General features: G+C 38.9%; 1 protein-coding gene across 4 annotated transcripts in view; it reads right to left on the bottom strand.

Annotated features, from left to right (window-relative positions):
* Nucleotides 1–25,270, bottom strand: part of syt1a (synaptotagmin Ia) — a 102,748-nt gene that overhangs the window by 7,326 nt on the left and 70,152 nt on the right. For 3 of the 4 annotated variants that reach the window (XM_007555296.2, XM_007555294.2, XM_016673020.1), the window contains 5 exons: nt 20,883–21,055; nt 17,082–17,207; nt 11,881–12,048; nt 9,291–9,458; nt 7,334–7,451 (listed from right to left, as the gene is read on the bottom strand). In XM_007555296.2, the coding sequence (XP_007555358.1) occupies nt 7,334–7,451; nt 9,291–9,458; nt 11,881–12,048; nt 17,082–17,207; nt 20,883–21,055 (753 nt within the window). The remainder of the gene's footprint in view (nt 1–7,333; nt 7,452–9,290; nt 9,459–11,880; nt 12,049–17,081; nt 17,208–20,882; nt 21,056–25,270) is intronic. The other variant, XM_007555298.2, reaches the window with a different exon arrangement.

Here is a 25,270-nt window from a genome sequence, read left to right as displayed (position 1 = left end):
AGTAAAATCCTTAGAAAATATATGCTACAATAGATCAACAGCTCTGCATGAGGTTACAAATGATGGCTATCAGCCTCTTGTGTTTGCATCAGTCAGTTAACCTTCTCTTCTCAAGAGCCTCATTGTCATCGGTCCGAACGCCACCTGAAGTGGCGCCCAATTGGTCTGCTTTATCCGTCCTCTCCCACTCTCTGGCAATCATGCCGAGTGTCCTCCTGGAAACCGCAGGCCACCTATTGCTTTCATTTATCCATCCAATTTGTTTATGTTCTCCAAACTGTAACCAAAATTATACTTAAGAGGGGAGCTCGGCAAATGAGATTGGATTCCTAAAGACGGGAACAATCATCTTTTCAAATTATGAAATAAAGGCTTTTTATTTTATATTTTGGCTTTAATCGAGCCATTAGGAGGGACAAGGTGAGGCAGTTAATTTGCACATTCAGAGGGAGCCTAATGAGACTAAACTATGGGCAGGAGAAGAATGTAACAAGGTCCACTGCAATTTCCACAAAGGATGAAAAAGGATTCAGTATTGGGTATAATATGCACCGCTCCTGTCAATTTATATTCCTCTCCACCTCATACACAGCACTGCTGCTAGACTCTTTTATAAAAACGAGGAAAATGAAGGAATATTTATTCTTCTGAGAGAAAATTACCCCAGAAGTTGTTTGTTAAACCAGCAAATGTAATCTCAGAATGTCAAGATTATACTAATTATGGATCAAATTTCTTTATTCGCTTCAAATCAGGTCCCTCTAATTACTAATATACCCCCATAAAATCTCAATTATTTTTTACTTTTAACACTGTAAGCAGGTTCGCATTACTATCAGTCTAATGGTGTTTGAATTAGGAGGATTTATAGATTTACAGTGTAATTAATAAGTTTTGAACTCCTGTGGTCATTTCTTCATTTGCTAAAGCAATTACTGGTTTAATCTCAGATTATAATGTTAAACTTAAAATACTGCAAACTTTTCTAATTAACTCATACGATTAATTCTGAATAATTCTAACATTTCTTATTTTTTATTGGCCTAAGAGTTTGGAAAAAAATTACTACACATTTTCTTCTCAACATTCAGGAAAGGGAAAATATAGCTGATCAAATTTAAAGTTCTTCTAATTGTAAGGAAGAAACGGGGACAAAAATAAGCAAAATGCTTCAGAAAAGCTGGATATTTATTGGTAAAATCACTTTAAAAAGACTAAAAGAAACTCAGACTATTTTGAAAAACAGGTTTGTAAAAAGCATGTGAGGAAGGAACAAATACCCACAATGATATTAGGGATCAAATGAGATCTAGAGCCAACAATATCCTCCACCAAGGCTCAGAGCGTCAGAATGGATAAGCACCAAAACTGAATCCGATCTCATAATTAGTCGATGACACACCACTGACTTGGATAATCTGGATTTATCTCTGGATTCAATATGCACAAAGTCTTTATAAAGTTTTGGAGAGGCCCCGTTTGGATGGCAGAGAAAATATTCTTAGAAGAGAATGCAAGATTTCCAGTAGCAGCAACAACTGAATGAGCTTAGCTCCTTTAATCTTTCATCCAATTTAGAGGGATAAGGGCCTGACTGCAGAGTGGTGGACTGGAGCAAGGCATCTGACACGAAAATAGAGAGAAAACGGCATAAACAGAATTGGGGATGGAGAAAAGCAGCAGAATAAATAGATGACAGAGAGTGAAAAGGTAACAGGCCTCTAATGGAGTGGGTGTCCATTATTACTCTCCTGCTGAGAGGAGCTGAAGCGCCGAGAAGATGAAAACAGTGAAGGAGGGCTGAGTGCATGGGAGTGGAAGTGACTGTTGTCACAGGAAACGAATGCATCCAAAAGTATTCACATGTACGACGTATCCAACACAAACGCGTACTATAGTAAACGGCAACATGGAGCCTGGACTGTGGATTTAACAGATTGAACGCTGAAATGTGTTAAAAGGTTTATAAAACAGCAACAAGCAAAGTTGAAATAAATATTTAACTTACAAATTATATTTTTATTATCAGAAACTAGGATAAAGTATGCAAATACCAAACAGTGTAGGCTAATCCTCATTAAAATAAAACAAGGCCTCACATCACCAACAGTAATAAACAGTATCTTTGGCCTAATTGTTCCAAGAGACAAAAACAAACATTATAAAGCAATAAAAGCACGATTTAGGTTGCTAGGATAGTTTACGTTCGCCGTTTTAAAATGGAAAACAGCGTTAATTTAGATATTTAAGGCTTAATGAACTTTCTGTGCTCCCTATAATAACATTTTAAACGCCTGGCAAGAATGGATTATGGTGCTTTTATTCAAATAGTTTTATTTTTGTTTAATTTTTGCACCTGGTTTTTTCCTCAGTGGCATAAAAGAAAGTGAAGAATGTTTTTCTATTGCTGTTTTTTTTTTTTAAAGCCTGATTCACGCTGCTTTTAAATCCAGAACTAAAGCAAAGCTACAATAGTCAGTTCTACTGTTTCTTTATGCCCAAAAAATACAAAGCAGCAGCTGAATGGGATTACACATGATAACCCTTTTCTGATGCTGAAAAGGGAAACGCATGTGATGCCGCATCAGGGCCATCCAGATGCTCTTATCTTTGCAGCCAGCAGATGACGGTTTGGCATTATTGGGTTTCGGGAGGCTCGTTGTACCTCATATCCGGCCCATTTTTCCGTCTCATCCCAGACGGATGTAATCGCTCCCATTTTACGGTTGAATGGGAGCTCTTGTGATGCAAGAGTGCTTCCTCACATATGCATACAGCGGGGACTTGTCTTCTCTGCCCAGAGGGTTACTCATCTGCGCCCTGGATCTGGGCCCAGGTCTTTTTTTTTGGGAGGGGAGTGCACTATCAGTGATCCATACATCTTCCTCTGAAAGCTAGACAGGATTGTGGATAAGCTCCGACCCAAATCTACAGCAGAGTAGAGTCAAGTTCCTAATTTTTTGAATTTCAAGCTGGGAAGTGCTTAAAGTGGTGACTCCTTTTCTCTCTCATCGGAGTGGAGATGCCTAAAATCGATTCTGCAGTACAGGTTTTGAACACAGATACAGAACGTCTCCAGATATTCCCTCGAGTGTGGACACTATGGGTGCCTGCAGAGTTGTGCCAAATGAACACCAATACTGCTCAGTTAAATATAGCTCGCCTGTCATCTTAGCTTTCCTCCCATCATTTAGGATTTGCCATGGTGGGTGCACCCAGGGGTGGCTGTCGGTTCAGTTTTACACATTCAGCTCAGTGGTGAATCATATGTCTCCAACAAACACACAAGCATTTACAGTAAAAACTCTTCTCTGTGCTCCACACTAACAAGGTCCTTCCTATCTAGTAGAGACCTCTAGTATCATAGTGCGTCTTGTTTACATGACTGGAACATGCCTGACCCACAGTGGAAGCTTTTAAGCTGTTTAGCTCACCTGACTTAATCACTGTCTTCATACCAAATTCTTCAAAACACATTTCATCTACCGTATTTTTCTAACTATAAGCCGGTACTTTTTTCCCACGCTTTGAACCATGCGGCTTGCAGCCCGGTGCGGCTTTCTGTGGATTTTTCTTCAGCCACCAGGGGGCGCTTCAGCAGAAAGTAAATCATTGGAAGTCAAAATTGGAAATAAATGAAGAAAGTGCTAACTTTCATTTAGAACAAGCACATGCTAGCAGCAGGGATGACAGAAATTTCTTCAAACTCAAACCCCCTCATCATGGAAACCACACGAAGACGTTCATCTGATGCCGCTTTTAAGTTGAGGGCTACAGATCCGATAGGATAGATCGATAGCCGCTGCACGTAAAGCTCGGCGTGAACGAATCCATGGTTGCATCCTTAATAGATTTATTTCCCTGTGGAAAACTGAGAGAGGTGGAGATATCAGTAGCTTATAGCCCAGTGCGGCTTATAGGTGCACTCTCTAGTCCGGAAAATGCTGTATTAATATTTATTAGCGTATGCAAGAGGAGGAAACACAAACATAACTCTTCACACCAGCATTCTCCGGCTCATTCTGGGAGATCCTGCGGTTCTTTTTGATTTAGGTAGCCTGGGAAACCTTAGGCACCCAGGAGGCGTCTTGATCAGAAGCCTGAACAACTCAGCAAACGTTTTTTGATGGTTTTACTTCATCGATGGAGCTTCTCATCTCTAAAGCAGAGCCTTTCCAACCAACAGGACAAGCTAATTTCAGCTGTTGTGCATTTGTGATCTCTTAATTTCAGTTATGAGACACATTATGAGGGTCAAAATGTAGACAAACCTGTGAATCAAAAGCTTCACATTTTTGCTCACAGCACTCTGGAGCATCACCCACATCTCCAGCTCAATCCTTTTGTTTCTTGAAAACAAATTTCCACTAAAGGGAGAGACTGAAGAAGAACCACCACCTTTTTTCCCCATTGAGATCTATCTGTTACTTTAAAAATGGGTTGACCAGAAATTTTAAAACCTGAGTGTTTTGTAAGCATTTAGGTCAAAATAAGTGGAGCAAGAGGGAAAATTCAAGTCTGAAAATCAAACCTTATAAAACCCCTCATGTAATCTTTGTTCAGTAAGTTTTAAAAATGTTAAATAACCCAATGAAATCTACCAAGAAAGATTTGAACCAATAACGTCAGAAAATAAAGTACATGCACATTAAAATTATGTTAAAGCTAAATCCATAGGGTGAAAGGCAAAAAACTCCCAATCAATAAGCAGCTTTTCCAAGAATGTTGATCAGCAATAAGGGATCATAGCCAAATTATAAACCCCAAAAGCTTCAATGGTAAAACATTGCTTTAATTAAAATCAGCATAGTTCATCTGTGCCAAAGCCAAGCAGTCAGACAAATTACTCTGATCTATTAATGGCAGCTTTAAAAGTTAGAAGCTTGAGTTCAACCAGGCAATTAAGCTTTTAGGTAAACATTCGAAGCTTAAATAATTCTAAAAAAAAAAAGACACCAATTTAAACGTGTTCTCTAATCACTTCTAAATTGCCTTTACATCAATCTAATGATCCCTTAAGCTTGCTGGCTTGCACAGAAACTTGGAGGAAGCCTCCCTGTGGGACCAGTCAGAAGCATAAGATAAATAAACCCTCCAGCAGAAAGACGCGATGCGGAGATATCGCCTCGGGTCAGGGCAGTGCAGCTTCATTACCGTCCAAACGGCACCGCTTTTTGCAGGCCATTACTTGGTTTTATGCTGCCTCTCCAAGACACCTCGACAAGTACAAAACGAGGCAAACAAAACACTTTCTTAGTCTTGATATCGTCATACTGAGTTAGTCTCAGGAAGTTAGCCTTTCACTAAACCTCTGAATCATTTCAGACATCGTTTATACCAGTATTACAGTGCATTAGCTTGAAAAATGTAGATGCTCCATTTTGCACTGCAATTAGATAAACTGCACAAAACAGAATGACACATCCGTGGGAGACTGAAAGAGTTTTACAGGTTATGAGAGTGAATAAGTCGTTTTCTTGGCTGTTGGACAAAAAAATGCCCCCTGGAGTTAAACAATTCAGTGAAATCTGATTGCCTACAAGTCAACATAATGGCTTTGTGTTGTCGCTATAAACTGTGCATCCTGCAAAGTGAAGAAAGGAGCGAGTTGTCTGTGATGAGGGCGGGATTATTTTAAGACGACAGCTAAAGAACATGGTGCTCTGAACATCACGGCACTTAAGAAGCACAAACAGGAAAAAGTCACCCAGAACTTTTAAAAACACAATTTTGCAGCCTTCTTTTTAAGTAACCCAGTGTGCGGGTAGGCTCACAGTTTGCTTCATGAGGAGCAAATCAAAAGAATAATGTCTGATTATACATTGGTTAATGATAATTCCCACATCTTCCACTGTGAGCCATAATTAGGCATGGTAAACAGGATGACAAAAGGGGAGAAGGCTGATCCCAGGCCATCAATTACATGTCCTCCTTCTTAAGCTCTGGCTGTGCATCGAACTTAATTATTGTTGTTGAAGACCTGCCCGTTATTTCATCCCTCTGCTACACACTGTTTAGTTTTTTTTTAACAGAGAAAAAGCACAAGCAGCAGCAAAAACATTAAGAATTAAAGTGAAATTTGGCCGTAAGAAACAAGCTGTGCAGAGGCAAACTAAACCGGTTCTCAAGCTGTTTGGTCAAAGAACGGCAGCATTTTTCCTTTGCTGGCTTATTGATGTGGTGAAAGTTCAAAATGTTCACAATCTCAGGATGCAAAGACGGCAGTGGTGAGAGCTAATGCTGCTATCATAAAATGGCAGCAGGGGATGGTTTCCCAAACCCATTGTGGCCAAATGGCTGCTCACATTGGTTTCAAAGATGAAAGGGAGCTCTGAGCTTTTAATGCGAACTGTGTTACTGTCCTGCACGTTGTTTAGGCACATAGTGAGACTGGCCTGTCAAGCACAAGGCAAGTGGACCCAGGTGTGTGGTAATTGTGCCGGAAAGAGTCGAGGCAGGAGGGAAATGCACAATGGGGAATGCAAATTGAACCCGAGGAAAAAAAATCCAAGGAGCAGCAGCCAGATTACGGTGTGATTTTGTGCTTTTAGAGTACATGCATGGAGGGATTTTTAAATGCATCTGACTGAAAAGATGCTCGAATCAAACATTAAAAATAGACCTAATTTGATAGAGAACATGCCGATTCCTAAAAGTGAATTCAAATGATGAATGTGGGAGCAGGTGTCTTGTTTTTCTGAGCCACTGCACAAAATAAACTGCGCAGAATCCATTAGGAGGAGAAATATCCAAACAGTAACCCACGTTATTTTATTTTTAAAATTCAACACAAATTTCAAACATTTTATGCAACCTCTAAAGTAGTCCCTAAATAAAAAATGCAGCAGCATACAGGGGCAACCAGGTGATTTATTATTCTACTTCAATGCAGTTAAGTGTCACAAAACCAGTGAAATTCACAAATCTCCAACATATGAAACAATCCACAACATCTTCACTTTTTTTAGAAGCAGGAAAAGGTTTTCAGAGCTTAAAAGCTTTAAGGTCAACCAGGTAATAACTATATAGAAGCTCTTATCCATCACCTTATTCTATGAGTTATGTAAAAACTGAAATATGTTTCACTTAATTTTCAAAATGTAAATAAACAACCATTACAAGCTAGATTTGCATCCCTTGGACATTATCGTAAACCAGAGGACAAATTTATTCATGTGAAATTCAAGCAGAGTTTGTGTGAAGATGGAGATGGAGAAACAGTAGTGTTGTGGGAAAGGCAAAGAGAGTGCTGCTGTGCACATATAATTACAGACAAAGGCCCTGTCACTGAAATAGTCACTGGGTTCATATTAACACCATTTAAGCTCCTCACCTGACAAGCCGCCCACGTCCATTTTTTTCAGGTTTTTGGCCTCCAGGATGACCACGGTCAGCTTGCCCGCAGTGGGAACGTATCGGAGAGAGAAGCAGATATCGCCCAGCTTCTCTTGCTGTTGGAGAGCACAGATAGTGATACACTCGATACCTTTTATGTCAGAGCTTTTCCAATCGAGTCCATTCTGAATTTATGTCGGACGTAACAACAGCTATCAGGTTTTGAAAATGGAGCCTGACAAAAACCAAAGAATGGATGGCATATTTTGATATAAAACCATTAAACAGGATTCCAAACTTTTACAGAATGATTACAAAAACAGAACAACTAAATCAAAATGTTCTATCTCACTGGGTTGTCGATAGGAGAGATTACAAAGAAACAATTCAGATGAGCAAACACAAAGCTGTCACTTCCCTCTGCAATACAGCAGACATGTTTATGCCTGTTTATTTCAGCTCCTCACCAGCAGAAGAAATGAGATTGGATGTTCAGAAGCATCACTGCATCTGTATCAAAGATTAATGTACCGAACACTGACAGAGTTATTAAACAATGCTCGACTCAAATCAGCACGAATGAAGGCGTAAAAGTCTAGACATTTTCTATTGTTGCTTTAAAAGCCCTAGCATTTTTACAGAAATTGTTTTAGATCAGATTGATTTTTCTTTCATGTATGGAAAATGTTGGAGAAATCTACAGCACAACTAACGTGCTAAACATATGAACATAAAAAACAATTGTGTTTTAAATGTTTTACCATGTGTGAAAAGCTGTTAAAAGACAATATGTCAATGGTCAAGTAAAAATATGTAAAACAAAACTATTTAGTTTGCTAAACTTAAGTCTGTTTGAGATTAAACTGCATCTCTCAAGTGTTTTCTGCTTTATCCTGCTTCTAAAATCAGCTCTTTTGCACTTACGTCGTTTGGGGGAAAAGTGCTGCAATCACTTCATGTCTTCTCACAAATCAGCATCATAACACTGCCTCATTATGGTGGGCTTAAAGAGTTAGTCCTACTCTGGATTTCTCCTTCATCGAACTAAGGAATGCAGCACACACCCTTTTAATGTGTAGCAATTTTAAGAAAAGGTTTTCAAAATCAACAAACTTGTCCTGAATTTTGACCTTTCAGAACGTTTTCATCAGGATTTAATCAGGACCAGATTGCTAAAATGTCCAAAGTCCTCAACTTGCATTTTGTTCTACTCAGCAACCTTAGATTGTATCTGATATAAATAATAAATATCACTTTTATTTAACACAAGGCACCAGAGGCTGCAAAACATAAAAACACATAGGAATAGTGAAGATCCAGGCTTTTTATTCTTCCTTTTAAACAACTACAAAGACCAACTGGTGATTCAATAATTGAAAAATGTTTCTTTCAAATGCATCGACATTAAAAACCATGAACATTAAGCACAGAAAGTATTGTTTAATGTGTAGGACACCCAAAATTACTTGGCTTAGCTGAAAAATAGATGGTCAGCATGAGGAATATAAAGTGTTGATATAAGCAGCAGTGCAGTCACCACAACACGGCCAAGTGATGCCCTTCAACTAAATAACTCCTCCATCCACTCCATGGTGTGATAATTAACCTTCAAATCAACCCACTGTAATGCTAAAAATAAGGTTGCCAACATGTGCTATATGCCATGACATTTACCATGAAAATTGAATTTCCTGAGCTGGAGACTGGAAACTCACTTCTATTAATTGAACAGGAAGTGTGGACATATGATTAAGTGGCATTTCGAGGAGAAATGGATTTCATCAGCGTGTTTGAGGAACAAGCAGCAGCAAAGTAATGACTTATGCAATAAAAACACTCCTATTATGGAAACAAGAGGTACAACATGTCAAATTTGAGCCTTGCGTGATATAACATAAGCGAGATAATGGCAGACATGTCTGCGTAATATTTTTGGCATGGATGTGAAGCCTTACCTCTTCCTTCTCAGCACTCTGTATATCTCTCCACTCCTCCGTTACGCGGCTGAAGTCCACCTTGTTCATGGGCACCTTGATGTCGCCAATGGCGTCGTGCTTGGAAAAGCGGTCAAAGTCGTACACCGTCATTACCAGCGTCTTGCCACCAAGCTCTACGTAGGGCACCTAGGGATGAAACAGGGCCTTTAAAACAAGCAGTTTAACCAAACTAACCTTTAAAGCAGATTTTGCTCCATTTTGAAGATGTCATGAGTACAGAAGAAGGCTAAAAACGGCTCCCTTCGCAATGTATGAAGATCACCTTAATGTCTCGGGAACCTCGATGCAAAATCAAATGTCAAATCAGACCTGAAGAATCCTGTTCCAGTGTAAAGGCAATCACTACGTCTCCCTTTGTTATCTTTTTTCACCGTTTTTCTGGACATCCATTTCCAGGTTTCTGCACGTAAACAGTCAGTTTCAGCCTCGTTTTGGAGGAGGAAGCACCATCAGTAGGTTTCAGAACATGGAGGTGCAAACGCTATCAAGATTTTCACCACAGCAGTATGAGAAGATGTGGCTGCGATTGCTTTTCTGTATAAATACTGCGCAATACTCTGTGTGCCCTCCATCCTAAACAAGAAACTTGTGCTGCGATTTGCATGTATTTCAGAATAATAAGGCATTATGCATGCAAAGCCCAATCTTCCACCGTCTTGGCGAAATAAATTCGAAGTCTTCCTTCTAATAACTCGCCAGGTATATCTGGCATTTGAAAGGTGGTTTGGAAAAACTCTCAATTTTCTGTGGTCTATCAGCTTTTAGTCCATATGTGCAATTTCCTCTTAGGGCTCTGTAGAGACCATCCACATTTTTAAATTCATGGACTTAAATAAATCTGTCAATGTTAAGCTGATTTCTAGGATAACTTGGGAAATAAACTGAAAAATGTTGTGGAATTGTAAGAAAGTTGCAATGGAAAACAAGGAGATTCATAATACTTTCCTATCTAAATATGGTTTTGTAAAGTTGGGTTCATTCATGATTTCTATTCTTTCTACATTAAAACAAACATAAACAATGCATCAAAATCTCAATTTTCTGTCATTGTATGGTCGGGCCGATTTCAGCTGCCAGGATTATTTTGAGACACGTGGAAGTGGTAAATCTCCAGCGTCTCAAAATAATCACAGCAGCTGTGATGGTTCAGACATTACTACCTCCTAGGATCGTTTTTGGACTTGTGGAAAGCCTGACAGATGCTGACGTTCCTCCTTTCATATGGGCAGCTTGATTTTTTTCATGTTTCAGTTTTCTTATGCAAGTCACTTCTTTGCCAGGAGCAAGGACAGTTTGAATGGTTGTCTTTCATTTTAAGAGCTTTCTTGCCATCTGCTTTGATTTTAGTCACATTAGTGTTGAACTGTTTGAAATTCATTAATTTTATTGAGATATTAAGTTAAAAAGGACTCAACATGCAGGTCTGGGCTCAGGTAGACAAACAAGAATCTTTCTTTGTCATGTATTATTTCCAATATATGTACATATAGTAGTCTATATTAATTATAATCCAGGCTTTCTGAGGGTCTTTTAAACATTTCCTTAGCCCAGCTACTCTAGTTGATTATGACAGAGCCTAAATAGTGGACAAAAGCAATCTTAAAAAGGATTGTTTCGCAGATTTAATCAAAGAATCGTCTTTGAATCAATGTAAAGTAAAATCCTGTCTAAGCAGGAAATCTAAAATCAGAAGCAGATAATGTATCTATGGAGACAACTACATTATCCCTAAATGTAGTCTAAAGGTGACTGATTTAGGTCAAATAAGCAACAAGCCAGACTTTTAAGGTCTTTGCTAAGGCTAAAAATTAAATGGGATAAAAAAAAAAGTCCCATTTTAAACATTTTCTGGATTGAATAAAGACAAGGACCTGGCTAAATTAAAAAAAGCTATAATAAGGATGCCCAATCAGATTCTATGTTTGAATGGAAAGTGCCCAAAAGTCAAATTTAAATAGGCTCCTTTCAATTTGTCTCATGTCCTCACGCCTCCAGCCTTGAGTTTAGGAGCCGTTTTATGCCTGAATAATTTCAGAAATTGTCAGAACTGGACTTTTTCTTCTTTGTGTTTCCTAACGAAAGTTTCTTAATGAGATTTAGATGCTTTTGGATTTAACTTTCTGATCCAAGTCTAGATATTAAACCAGATAAAAATAAAAACTTGCTCATGGAAAGTTAAACGAATGTCTCATTGCATTATTCTCAATGTACTTCAAATAACGGAGCTCTCAACTGTCAAACAAATGACAAAACTTTCTCCACTGCTAAACTGCAGCCACGCATCCATTACGGCTGTGTGGAGGCCCGGGTGTAGTGGTGCATCTGCCTGTGTTAATCCCAATCATACTGAGCCTGAGTGTTAGTGTGTGTGAGATATTCTGTCAGGAGCTTATTAATGCACCAGCTGGTTGCTGTCTGCACACCTTCCCAGATTTCAAGGCTGCATGCAAATCAGATTGTCAACAGAAGTGAAAGACTTCCAGCTACAAAACTGTGCAAATGTGTTGGAGCGCTGAGCCAAAGCTCAAACCACTAAAGCAAGACGTACCTTGAAGGTGAACTGTTCATTAAAGACTGGGTTTAGGGTCTTCCTGTGGACCTTGGTCTCAAATTTCTTCTTCTTGTCAGGCAGGAGGTAGACCTTCACATAAGGGTCAGATGTGCCTCCCATGTCCATGGCAGGCAGCTCTGCAGCCTGGATGATCCCCACCATGAGCTGAAACAGGAAGAGAGTCCACAGATTATAACTCTGCCTGTCGACTGACGCACAAATCATATATTGGATAAAGAAATACCACCAAAGTATGGCTCTGGGCCTAAAGGAAACTTTCTGCAAATGTCAGCATCAATCACTAGATAGTAATGACATCCTAAAGATAATTTGGTGTCATTTTAATGGGGAGACGGCTCCAATATTAGAAGGTTACAAAAGCAGAACATGACGGCTCCTGAAGAGTCCATAAAGGTCACGGCGTGTCGCGCCAGGAAAGAGACGCGCGTTTTTCCCCCTCATATGGTTGACAATTGATAACCACAGCAGGGGTCCTGGGTGTCTGATTGACCTGTCAGTCAGAGGCTCGACTCAAAGGTCCTGCTAGTCAGTCAATCAACTTCCTATCAGGCAGCCATCAAGCTGCAATCTGGAGGCTGACCAGGGGGCTCAGCCATGGAGCTCCACAGCTGACAGGAGCTGCATCAGCTTCCTGTGTGGAGCTCCACCGGTGATGATGCAGCAAATAAACATGTGGAGAACAAAAACAACCACCAAGACATGCAAAGAAAAAGTTTGTGGGCTATTCCTGTGGCTTTGCATGATTTTGTTTTGGAAATAATCCATCTACTAAAACTTGTTCAGTTGTGCAGATACATTTAAGTTATGTAGCACAAAGCTTTATGTTTTAAATTCAGCCAGTTCCTTGAAATAAGGATGATCTTCGATTTATAGTAACGTTTTTGGAGTTTGCAACTTTCTTTCTTTATTAGATTTAAGAAAAAACAAGTTGAAGTTTTGCAGTTTATTCCAGATTATTGGAGGATAAAATTGTTATTTTATTACTTCAACAGAATCTTCTCAGTGATATTTATATTTATACATAAAAATTATGAATAAATAAACTTTTTCCAAAATCAGCAGTTTGGAAATATTTCCAGATGAGAAAATGCAGGAATCTACTGAATTTACAGTATATATAATAATTTATAATTCATAATATAACAATTTTATACCATAAGGAGCTACCTGAGCTAACCTGAGTTTTAATGATTCATTATAAATACTGCAAGTTTTTAATGTCCTGTTGACCAGGTTTAGAAAAATATTTCCATTGTTGATGGGTAAATACATCTGAGCTCTTAAAGTTTTATGACAGAATATATCAGAATCCTCCTTGAGGAAATATTTGCATATCTTATAAGACAAAAAGGAGCCAATCTAGCTGTCATTTACTTTAACCTTCACAGAAGTACGCTGAGCACTGGAGACAGGAAGTGGCACTTAGACTTTATGTGCAACAATTGCTCAATGCATGCTGTCCTGCTGATTTTCATCCATCCATCCATCAGCACCGTCAGTAGGAGACACTTCATGTCACACCTTCTTTACCGTGGAAGGCATTGATGCCTGAGGAGAGATTGGAGCAGGATGTGCCTGGAAAGGCTGATTTCCAGTTTGCTGCTTCTGCTAATTGGCTTTGTTGCGTTTCATCATTTAAAACGGCAAAAATCTGGATTTAGCCATGTGGCTGACACCAGACCTCAGAGTCAGAACTGGAACAACAGTGGCTCTGTGTTTGCACATCTGTGGGGATTTTCCTGTTTAGCTAAGGACTAACTGGTATAACCTTTGTTTGTGAGTTGAGCTGCAGACGGTGAGCAGCCTGCTGACCAGAATGAGCACACACACACCGAGGACTTTCTCTCCCTAGTGCATCGATAAACACTTCCACAGAATAGAATATCACCACAAAGGCTTTTAGAGTCGGTATGGAAGCTAGCTGACTGTCTGATAATAAAACGAATACGACTGTTTTTTTAAATTCATCTCTTATAAATATTGAGTTCTGACTGGACACGATGCTGTATGCCTGTGCCTGACCTGCGATAAGAACAATGAATACAGTAATGATGTTGAAAGTGGTTCTTCCTGCTGTGCTGAGATGGCTCTTTGTGGTTCATTTGCTGCCTTTGCCTCATGTAGTCTCCTCGCTGCTCCCTGAATGATTTGGATCTTTTACAAACCTTTTTTCCTCTCATTAGTGTATAAATCCAGCATCGGGCAGCAGCTATTTGCAGTGCTTAACAGAGAGAAACAATGCTTTGCCATGTGGACCTGACATTAATCTCCAAGTGCTTCTCCACCCTGATCCCCCTGATTTAGTATTTGCACACATGGAAACTGGTGTTTACAGCTTCTCCTCAGAAGGACTTGACATTTGCTAAGTTTGGGGCCTTCATGAGACAAGAGTCCCATTAAACATGCCGACATCAATTAGCGGGGAGATCTTAAAGTGAGGGTCTTAAAGGTGAAGCAAAGACTAGTATGCTTGCACTGCATGTCTATGAAGCATATTTGTGACATTTTGATTATTGATGGTATTTATTTTTATTTAAAAAATACTTTTCATGAGTAAAAACAGTTTTTAGAAGGATTTATAACTCACTCTTACTTGACACCTCCAAGGCTACTTTTTCAGGAATATTTCAACTATTTGAGCTTATAGCAAATTATTACGGCAACATTTTACAGCATAGTTGAGTAGGTTTGATATTCATAGCTTATTCTTGAAGGAATCAAGGTCTAAATGTCTTCCTGAGTTTTTTGCTTGGCCTGTTTCTTAACTTCCAAGATGTCCCGTGAGCTCAGCCTATAGCTTCTTTGGGGTCAGTGTCACAAATGTGAAAACTGTCATCCATTCATTACACTGTAGAGCCATGGTGGAGCTCATTACCTTTGCAATCAAGAACCTCATAGAGAGCTGTCACCGCCTCCCTGTACAAGACAGATCAGCACTGTGAAATGTAATATCGTCCATAAAATATCCCTTTTATGAAAGGCTGTCTCCTCCGAAAGAAATAAGGGTATGGATGACTGATCAGCTACGATGTGTGCACTGTGTAATTTCATTAGCAGCATCACTGTCAGGAATAATTCACAGGTTAAGCTGTAAAACGTATTGATATTGACCAGGGAGAGGGTGTTGTTTCCATTATAGAGTGCAGGTGCAAAAATATACATACATTGTTTATTGGAGGGGCTGATTTTAGAGATTTGAACTCTATTGTTCTCATACAAGGTGTCCAAATGCATTTAGTGCTTTGATTAAATGCTATACTGTAATGTAATATACAATATTAGTGCCACTGTGGAAAAAAGTCAGATATTTCAAGACTAATTTCTTATGTTTACAAGAAAAAACCTGGAGATTCTTTGATGTCAAAAGTCAAATTATCAAAAAAAAATAATTTTTCACATTAAAAATATTCTTTTACATGTTAAAGTCAGCAAAAAAGTATTTGAAGTTTGATGAGATTATAAAGTCAGACGTTTGCAACAAAAAAACTGCTAGAAGTCCTTTTTGAGATGCGTATCGGATTGAGAGAAATCACTGAGAAAATTAGACAACTCAACAATAAAAACTTGTAATAAGAATTAAACTCCTCCTGCTGTCTTGACATCCACAGCTATTCTTAAAAAAGGTTCTTCCAGCCATTGCATCTAATCTGATTCAAATAGAAATTTCATCCTTCTCGTCAAGTTTTTAACCCAAATGGAGAAGGTGATGCGGCAACAATACCTCCAACCTTCCATTCATCATCAAAGTGACTGAAATATCTGTTTCAACAACACATGGGCATGTCTTTCTAGCTTTTAAAACTATTTCAAGTTGATTATTGTGTAATTGTTTCACCTGGAAAAACAAACAAACTTAAAATTGTCTTCGTAGACTCAAAACGTATATAACAATCAGGTTTGAGTTCATGTAAAGAGGCACGCTTGGTGCACAGACGCCGGAAGCTCCACTGCCTAATCACAGGCTGTCAGATCTGTTTATAACGGAGTACGGTAGCCCAGCGAGGGACAGCGTGTTCATGCACCGCTTCCATTATCTGTCGCACAACATCTGGTGAAAGAAAGCTGATTTAATCCCTTATTCTGCTTTTTCAAAACTCACTCACTGGAAAAACTGTAAAGACGACGGATATCTGCAGGGGCCACGTTTGATTAGGCAGAAATAAAATAGAAAAACAAGATAAACTGCAAACTAAATCCCGGCGGGGTTAATGTGTCGCTCTTTTAGAAGTTGGAAATATAAAAAGTTAACCATTAACTCCAAACAAGGGGTTGCAGTGGAAGTATTTCAAAAAGAGCAAAAATGCTCTGCTGAGTTTGGTTCTTTACAGATCTTAAAGCAGGATTTCAAAGCGGATCCTCGCAGTGTGCTAACTTTTCAGTACAACAAAAATGAAGGACACAATCTAATTGTTTTTATTTAAAACAAAAACTACTGACAAAAAACTGTTATGTTATGAAAAGCTTAAACTATTTAGAGACAGCAATAGCCATTTAAAGTTAAACTTTGTGTTTTAATTTAGATAAACCACCTCAAGTAGCTATTTAATTTGATTTGTTAAATACAAACAGCTTGTATTTTGTGCCTAATTTATCCATATCACATTAAATTTCCTCCATAGGAGTTGAATAATTTTTCAATTGCATTAAAAAGACCTGTTGAAAACAGAAGTTTTCAAGCTTTTATTGTGCAGAATGTTCTTTTTGTTGTTTTGCTATTTACAGAGTAAACCTGGGAATAAGTTATCTATTTAGTGAGGGTTGTAATCGTTATTATGCTAACCCTCACCTCTTAACAGATAAGACGCTCATAGCTTTCAAAATGTAGTTTTAGAAGAGTGTTTCTTTCTATGCTACCACTGTCAGTTTTTTGTTTTTGCAAATATTATTTTATACATTTTAATTTGCTACTTTTCAGTGCAAAGCAACAAGTAATGGAGGAGCAATGCTGCATTACTCTCCGCTCCAAAAAACAGGTGAAAACTATTGTTAGACATCCACTGTGTGTGTTTCTGTATTAATGGTGTAACAGAAACTTTTTAAAGTTTTTAAAGCTTTTTAAAACCTTGGCATACAGAGATACAGTCAAACCGTTAAAGTTAGATGTGACAATACTTACGAGAAGAGGGTCTTTTTGCAAAATCTACACACAGTGAGTGATTTGGAGAACGGATCCTTACCGTATTCTCTGTGAAATTGTAATCCAGGGAGTATTGTAATTTGCCCAGTTTCTCGTCCTCCTTTGGCTCGGCCTCTTTCTGCGTTTCAGTCAGCCCTGTCTCCGCATCCTCCTCATCCTTCAAGGCCTGAAGGAGACACCCACCAAGAGTCAGTGCCGCCTGTTTGTAGCGGGGCGCTAGCACCCAGCCAGCCGTTCCCCCGCCCAGGTCCTGCCTGCGAAAACCTACTCCTGCAAAAGCCCCCACTTGTTTCAAACTGTAAAAGGGGGAAAACGAGGAGGGGATAAGAGGGAGCAAGCACTAAAACATGGCAGTTAACATCAGGACATGCTCTGTGATGCACTAAAGCCCCAGGCCTGGTCCCTTTTGGTGCTTTTATGTCAGTCTCTGAGTGCTTGAGTCTGGGGGGAAGAAAGATCAAATGATGGCGCCAGAAATGAGAGCAATGAGAGGATAGAGAGATACTTGGGGAGGACAGAACAGAAAGACGGAGAGAGAGATGCTTTCAGAAAATATAGCATTAGGACAATTTCCTTTGATGGGAGATTAAGTCTTTGGCAAGAAAAAACAAAACTGGGAAATGTGAGAAGTGGCAGTGGATGAGAGGTGAAAGTGGCCCGTCTCTAGCCTGGCACTGAGGTGAGGGTGGCAGGTGGTGGCACTGGGGGGGAGGAGAGGTAGGGTGGTAGGAGAGCGGGAGTTCCCCATAAGAAAAAAAAACATGCGATTAAAGAGGCAAAGACTAGTTCTCAGTCATTCAGAGTGAAGAGTTGCCTTTCCGAGGTGCCTCTCGTCGTTTGGCATGCAGAGCATTCTCTGTCATACAAACAGTGCTCTTTAGTGATTCCTCATTCCCATGTCTGGTTACAACCTCAGACATACAGTCACATTGTCATCATAGCCCTAAAGCTGAACCCCCTTCTACGCCGATGTAGCTAGAAGCATCATGCCAGCGGTGGGTGGAAGGTGTTGGTAAAAAAAGGGGGTTGTAATGTACTGTACATCGGGGCCTGCTTCTATTCGTTAACATGTGAAAGCAGGAGGCTGAACAACACAGACTGGATCAGGAAGCTGCTGCTGGGTTTGGTCTCTGCCTTTAGCAGAAAAATCATCCAATTAGGGCAATTTGATGTTACAGGCAAGAGAGAAAAATGCAGCAGGTAAAATGATTGAGGAAAAATTATCTTATCAGTTTTATCGGAGCTGACAGGAAAAAAAAAATTATGCTAAGCCACGTCTGAACCAGCTTCAAAACAAGCACTGCAAAATACGCGCACAACCAAATGTGAGAAACAAAGTAGTACATAATTATGCAGAGGAAGTAAAAAGAATTATAGTTTTCTGAAGCAAAGATCTACAAAGTGAGGAATGTTTTTCTCATTCTTCTTTCCTGAATTGCTTGCATCCACTTTCATGTCTTGGCTAAGATTCTCAATTGGATTTTGGGCTGGACTTTGACTGAGCCAATCTAAAATATAAATATATGTTTTTGATCTATATTTCATTGTAGCTCTGTCTGTGTATTTAGGATTGTTGAATGATGGAATAAACAGGGCTCAGTCGCTGTATTTCCATTACAAATGTGTGCAAAGCTTTGTTAATATACTGCTAATGTAGAAAAAATAAAATTTTGTAATTGCAGTGTGCAAGAACTTTTCAAATCTGGCGCAAATTTATTTTCTCAATTCCAATTTGCGCAGTTTTAAGGTCAATGGACCTTAAAACTGTCCATTGACATTGAAAATATCTCAGCTTCTGAGATATTTTCCAACCAAACGACTTCTTTATGATTTCATCCATGACCTGTGCCCTGTGCTAGTTGTTCTTCGTGTCGTTTAATCTTTAATAAAGCTCAGAGACGTTTACAGAATAGCTGGATTCACGCCAAGTTAAACACAAGTGGGCTCTATTTACTAAATCTAAACACAATTTGGGTTTAATTTTGGCATATCAAGGTGGGTGAATACAAATGCACACCATGCTTTTCACATTTTAATGGTAAAAAAAAGTGAATTTCTTTCCTTCCACCTCACAATTATGCACTGCTCTGTGTATGTCTATCACAAACAGTTTCCTAAACCTCTGTACTTGCAGCCTCTCAATCATTTTACTTTGCTCTCATTTGAAATATAAAAGATTCAAAAGGCTGGAGACCTTGGCAGCTTGGCACAAAAAAAAAAGTCTGTGTGGGTCAACCTCATCAATGCGCACCCAGTGTCTCTTTCATACATATATATGTGCATATGCAGGTTGTAGGCACATATATACAGTAGATATACATGTACAGTATGCATAGTTACATATATTTGGTTCTATGGGAGCAGTAGTTGTTGTCAAGAGGCTATAAAAAAACCAAAACATCAGAGCAGCAGGCTTAAGAAGATCCAACAGCAATTGGGAACCTACCGCCAGTGACCATCCCGAACAGTCATCAGACACAACACAGATAAGGAGGACATAGAAGGAAGAAACACAAATTAAAACAACCACACACAGGAGTTAACACACTAGAGTCTGGGCACACCAGGAGAAATGACTGCTTGCCTCTAAAGAAGCAGATTCAAAGAGCTCAGAGATACGCTCTTTAAAGAAAAAAAGAGTTCACATCTCTTTATTGTAATTTAAATATAAATTCTTGGTTATGGAAGGGCAGCGGGGATATGAGGAAAACAGTCGATGAGCAATGAGATAACAGCTTCCACGCTTTTTACTCAACCATTGCATCAGGACGCTTCCTCACAATCTAGAGTATTTCTTTCTTTAGGTTGGAGATTTCTGCACATCTACCATCAGTTTCAACCTTACTGAAAAGGCAGAAACACCATTAGTGTCCTCAGCTTGCTTCTAGTTCCTGTTTTGAACCCATATGTTTCTAAACCAAGTGCAATTTCATGTCCAGCAGGAGATCATTTTGTACTCAATTCCAGTCTTGAAGCGGTGTTATTCTATGATATTTAGCTGCATCAGTCCTGCAACACACCTGAATCAAATGAATGGCTGCTTACAAGGCATCTGCAGAGCTCAACGAGGGAATTTAGTTATTTGACAGCAGGGATGCATCTAAAAATTGCAGAATAGTAATTTTTAGACAAACTAGAAATAAGTTTATTGATTTTAAAGTTGTGGCACAGTTCTCAGTCAACTGATATTTCCAAAAACATATTTGCTACTTTCTGCCTGTGACTCTGAGCCACCTCTGATGGCAGAGGTGGTGTTGCAGCTTATTAAAGACATTTTCATTTGGGGGGCCGCTGAAGATGGCGCCTTTAATGAAGCCATATAGGTACGATTTGTTGTCTGCGCATCACAACTTCCCCTTCTGCACTGCTAAAAAAACAGTTTAAAGTTTGGTAATGTCATTTCTCTGGGTGGATACCACTTCATTACACAGCTACTCACACTCTTCAACAAGTGAGCAGGTCCACATATAACAAAAAAAAAGAAGCAATCACAGCAGGAGATGACAGATTTAAATCAAGTCATCCAAGTCACCAAAACTTTAATGTCTTATCTGTATTCAGGGAATTATTCAGGTAATTTGGGTGGAATAATTAAGAAGAGAATTCACACAAAATAAAGCACTTGATTATTAAATTCACTATTTCTAATGCAACTTTGTCATCATGTGAAGAAGAAAACAAGCACGAAATAATGCCAAACGGAAGCAAAAACAACATAATTCAAGACAAATACCTTCAACTTCTTGCATGTGGTCACATGAACAAGCTTTAGCATAATCTTAGCCTCAAAAGATTCAGAGTTAATAATTTATAAGGGATTAAAGCGGATTAAAGTCTGTACCTCGGTTTTGGTCCCGTCCATGACGTCCTTCATGTTGATGGCATTTTTGCCCTTGTCTTTGCCCTTCTTTTTGTTTTTCTTTTTGAAAATCCACTTTTTGCAGACGCAAAAGCAGCAAGCTAACGCCAGAATGATGGCCACGAAAGCAATGGAGACGATGGCCCATGACGGCACTGAGGAAAGAAAGACAAAAAAAAGAGCTCGGGTTAGACGTTGGACATAAAGAGACATTTTTGAAAAGTGGTGATTACACACAAAGAGGTGAGATAAAAGCAGGAAATTGTGTGGATCTTCACTTTAGCTCTCGCCTGGGCCCATCAAGAAGTGGCAGACTCCAAGCGATGGGGAGAAAACCTGACCGAACACCTTCAGCCAATTTAGTGGAAGTAACAGATGTTGGCATTTTCCACTTGCCATTTAAACAAAAGACTCCGAGTCAAGCTGACACTTTCATGGCAATCAGCGTCAGCACAGAGTGCACAGGGAGTCAAGGTGGTGGGGATTTTGCGGGTGTGTCTGATGGGCATTAATTCAGGTGTGACCATGACAATCCAATGATGCACTCAACCTGGACGGGTGGAAATGGGGTTTTCTTTCTCTCTGACACCTGCCACATCCTCTGTTATATACTGGGTTTGTGTCTGTGCAGTGTTGACAACTTTTCAACTAGATTTCAGTTTTTTATCCCCTTTTTGCTTTTTTGTCACAACTAAATGTTAATTTCATTAATTAAAATGACAGAGACAGTCGGACTAAACACAAAAAGCAGTTAAGTTTCTATTTGAAGCAAATAAAGTTATCCAAAGCACCTCACCTTTGTGTGAAGAAGTAAAAAAGTGATTATGAATTAACATTTTTTGCACAGCTGAGTTATTGTCGGACTAATTACTGCTACACCTGCAGAATCAAGGAAACTATTAGACTATTGGCGAAGGAAGGTTTGTAGAGCTTTAGGATTTCAGAAATATGGGGAAAACATGGAACAGGAGCTCAGAAAAATTACTCCAAGAATGCACTGAGAACCAGGAAGTTGCAAAAGATCTCAGTAATTGAAGCCGGGACATAAATCAGATGGAAATCAACAAATTATTCTCAGGAAAAAACAAAAAAACATCCAACATGGCTGATTTAAAACAATTTTGCAAATAAGAGTGGATCAAATTTCCTCCATAAATAAGTTATCAGAGCCTTGATGTCACATGTTGCTGCTAATGAGTGTCACAAGTAATTATTTAGCTTAGGAGGCAAATAATTATTCAAAAGAGAAAAAAAAATAATTTATGTCTTTTTTCTTACTCTTCACAAACCAATATAAATCGCAATAAAGTGAATCAGTGACAACATTTCCATTTGCTAGTTTTATGTTAGAAAAAAAGAGTACAATCCAATGCATGAACAGCGAAAAAAACTTCTAAAGGTTAAAATCTGGTCTGAAACTTAACATTTCTGGATTTCACAAAAAATATGAAATCGAAACAAAAAATACACCACAGCCTGCTGGCATATTTAAATACCTTTATAAAAAGAGATACCGTAACTATGTCCAACATTTAAAATAAATGTCACCTACCCATTTATATTTATGTCTTTTCATTACTAACTTGAACTATTATTTTTTAATTTAAATGTTTTTATGTTAAATCTTTAAAACTACATTCAATGTCGTCAGAAAGCTTTTCTGCTCTGACAAAGGTTGATTCGCTGTTTGTTCCCTCTAGCATATGCTGTTGGCCTCCTTCACGGCCTTGACTGGAAAAACTGGGACAAGCAGCAGTCAGCCTCCTGTCACATATGAACTGTCAGAGCCGCAGCTCAACCAACACAATGACAGCCAGCTGCAAACACAGTGACACCTATCTGTGCTGCAGTCAGCTGTCAGCCTGAGCTTCCTGCTTCCTGTTGACACATAGGAACACCATGTCTCCATCACAATAACGTGAGGGCTGGAGGAAAATCGGGAGGCTGAAAATAGTAAGAGACCTCACGAGATGACTTCTTCCAGCAGTCAAGGTCGTCCAACAAACATCTTGGTTGAAGAAAAATCCACAGAAAAGCTGCACTGGGCTGCAAGCTGCATGGTTCAAAGTGTGGAGAAAAAAGTAGTGGCTTATAGTCCTAAAAACACGGTAATTACTTTTTTAAGTAGGGGATTGTCCTGTAATCGGTGGGTTGTCGGTTCAATCTCCTGCTCCATTTGTTTTAGTCGCTGAGAGTAAAATGGAGTGAAATATAAATCCACATTCATTAAAAGTCAAGTGAAACAGTTTATTATATAAAAACCCAATAATATACCTAGAAGTTTGTTTAGAACGTGGCAAAAAGTGGAAACACTTAAAAGGTGAAATCTTTTATAATATGTTGTATGAGAAGCAAAAAACAATATGAAGCAAATATCTACTAAAAACTGAAACTGGTTGGTATTTTTTAAGGAATATAGTTATTGTGATAAATAAAACAAAACAAGAAAATAGTTTGAGTCGAGCTGATATATTTCCATAGAGAGAAATAAATCAACACTAACAAAACCCATATGAAACGCGACACAATCCGTATCTCAGAAAATAATCCAAACATCCCCATAAACTCAACATGCCAATTGAAAACACGAACCCGGTTAAGCTCCAGTCCTCTGAAGACTACCTTGTAAAAACCCCAGAAGTTTCCATCAAAACAGAAAGAAAATCTTTTAAATTACAGCAGTTCACTCTGCCGCTGTGCTGACTAGTTGTGGTTCTTTTGCTGAGGTGAGAGAGAAAGAAGACAAATCGATTCCCTGTTGACAAAATCAATAAGCACTCTCCTCCAAGGAAAAACAGTGAGTGATGCTCTGAAATAACTTTAGGATCTACAGCTCCGGCCTTGCCTCGGAGCGCCACGGTAATGGAGGTGACACTGGATAGGCCTCGTTCGCAATCAGCTTCCTAAAACTTTATATGGATCAAACTGCAGCTCAGGCTCCGTTCATAATGTCCCATTTATGCCCTTGATACTGGAATTTCTATTGGGGATATTTCTCTTCTTATTATAGCAAACATTAGATTTTATATGCATGAATGTATGTTTTCATCTCAACTTGTAGCGTCAATGTTTAATAAGATTCAAGATCTTGAAGTCACAAAATGCAAACACAAGGCTTTTAAGCAAAGTGTCACAGATGTGACAGGTCTTGAGTTGCTCTGAAAAAGCAATCAGCTTTCTTTGGAAACTGTAGAATAGTGATTTTATTTCCCCCTCCCCAAACGAAAGCATATATTAACAGGAATCTCATAAATACTTATGTCACTCTGTTGGAGCCTGACGGAATGGCAAAAACTCCCCGACTTTATCTTATCCATCAAGCCCACGTCTTCCAGTGAAAGGCACTTCTGTGTTCCTTAATTAAAGGAACCTGAGTCCCAGAAAGCAATAAAAGCATTCCCTAATTAACTACATTGTCTGAATGTCTTTTCTCAGGAGAGAAATGGAGCGAGAAAGTGAAAAAGGGGGTGAGCGGGAACTCTAACTCCCGAGACTTATCTCTTGTTCCACCGGGCGACGTGGCATGGAAAATAGTTTCCCTGGATGAGCTGGACATGCCTGGTTTAGTCCAAGTTTGCTGTCCCTTGGGGCTCAAGACACTTTTTGGGTTTTAAAATGGTGAAAGAAGAAAACGCCAACTATCTACAGATGTCTTCATATAAGTCGATGTGAAAAATTCATTTGTAGTTTCTCTGTATTTTGTTTTCGTTCATTGAACATGAAATGAGTTGCGTTGTGTGATTAAAGCACTTTACTGTGGGGGGTTTGTTTTGATATATTACTTACAAACCAACTATTTTGACATCACTTAAAGGAAAAATGTATGGTAACTGCATATTGAACAAGTTTTCTATCACCTATTTTCAAGTCCAGGCAATCTTGTGCCCAAATAAAGCACGTAAAAATTAGATTGCAGAAATTACGCACTGATCAGGATCACTTTAAACAAAGTCTGACTGCTATAAAGGAAAGTTAAAATAAATCAGCTTTATACTTTTCATTATATTCTTAGCGCAAAAGAAATGCTACAGAGTTGAATAATTGAAAAATTATTCTCTGCTCTTAAAAATTACAATAAAATGAATTACATGTAAGTAATGCCATTACACAGTTTTTAAATGTGTGCATGACGTTTATCGTTCGGTCCGGTTGTTACCGTGACAACAGAACTGGGTTTGGTTTTTGCTGGTTAGTTATCAGAGGCGAAACACCATTACCTTCAAATGTCAGCTTTCACTCTGGGACATTTTTGGCCTCTTAAGGTGGTGTGGGCGGTTCTATGGGGACTTTATTCAGACTGTGAGAAAGAAATAGTGACTCATTTATAGTATTGAGCTTTTTTCTGAGGAAACATGAATGAAAACATCCAC

Source organism: Poecilia formosa, unplaced genomic scaffold, assembly GCF_000485575.1.
Source record: "Poecilia formosa unplaced genomic scaffold, Poecilia_formosa-5.1.2 Scaffold69, whole genome shotgun sequence".
Lineage (NCBI taxonomy): Eukaryota > Metazoa > Chordata > Actinopteri > Cyprinodontiformes > Poeciliidae > Poecilia > Poecilia formosa.
The sequence above is the reverse complement of the archived record's forward strand: the minus strand, read 5'-3'. Positions and strand labels throughout refer to the sequence as shown.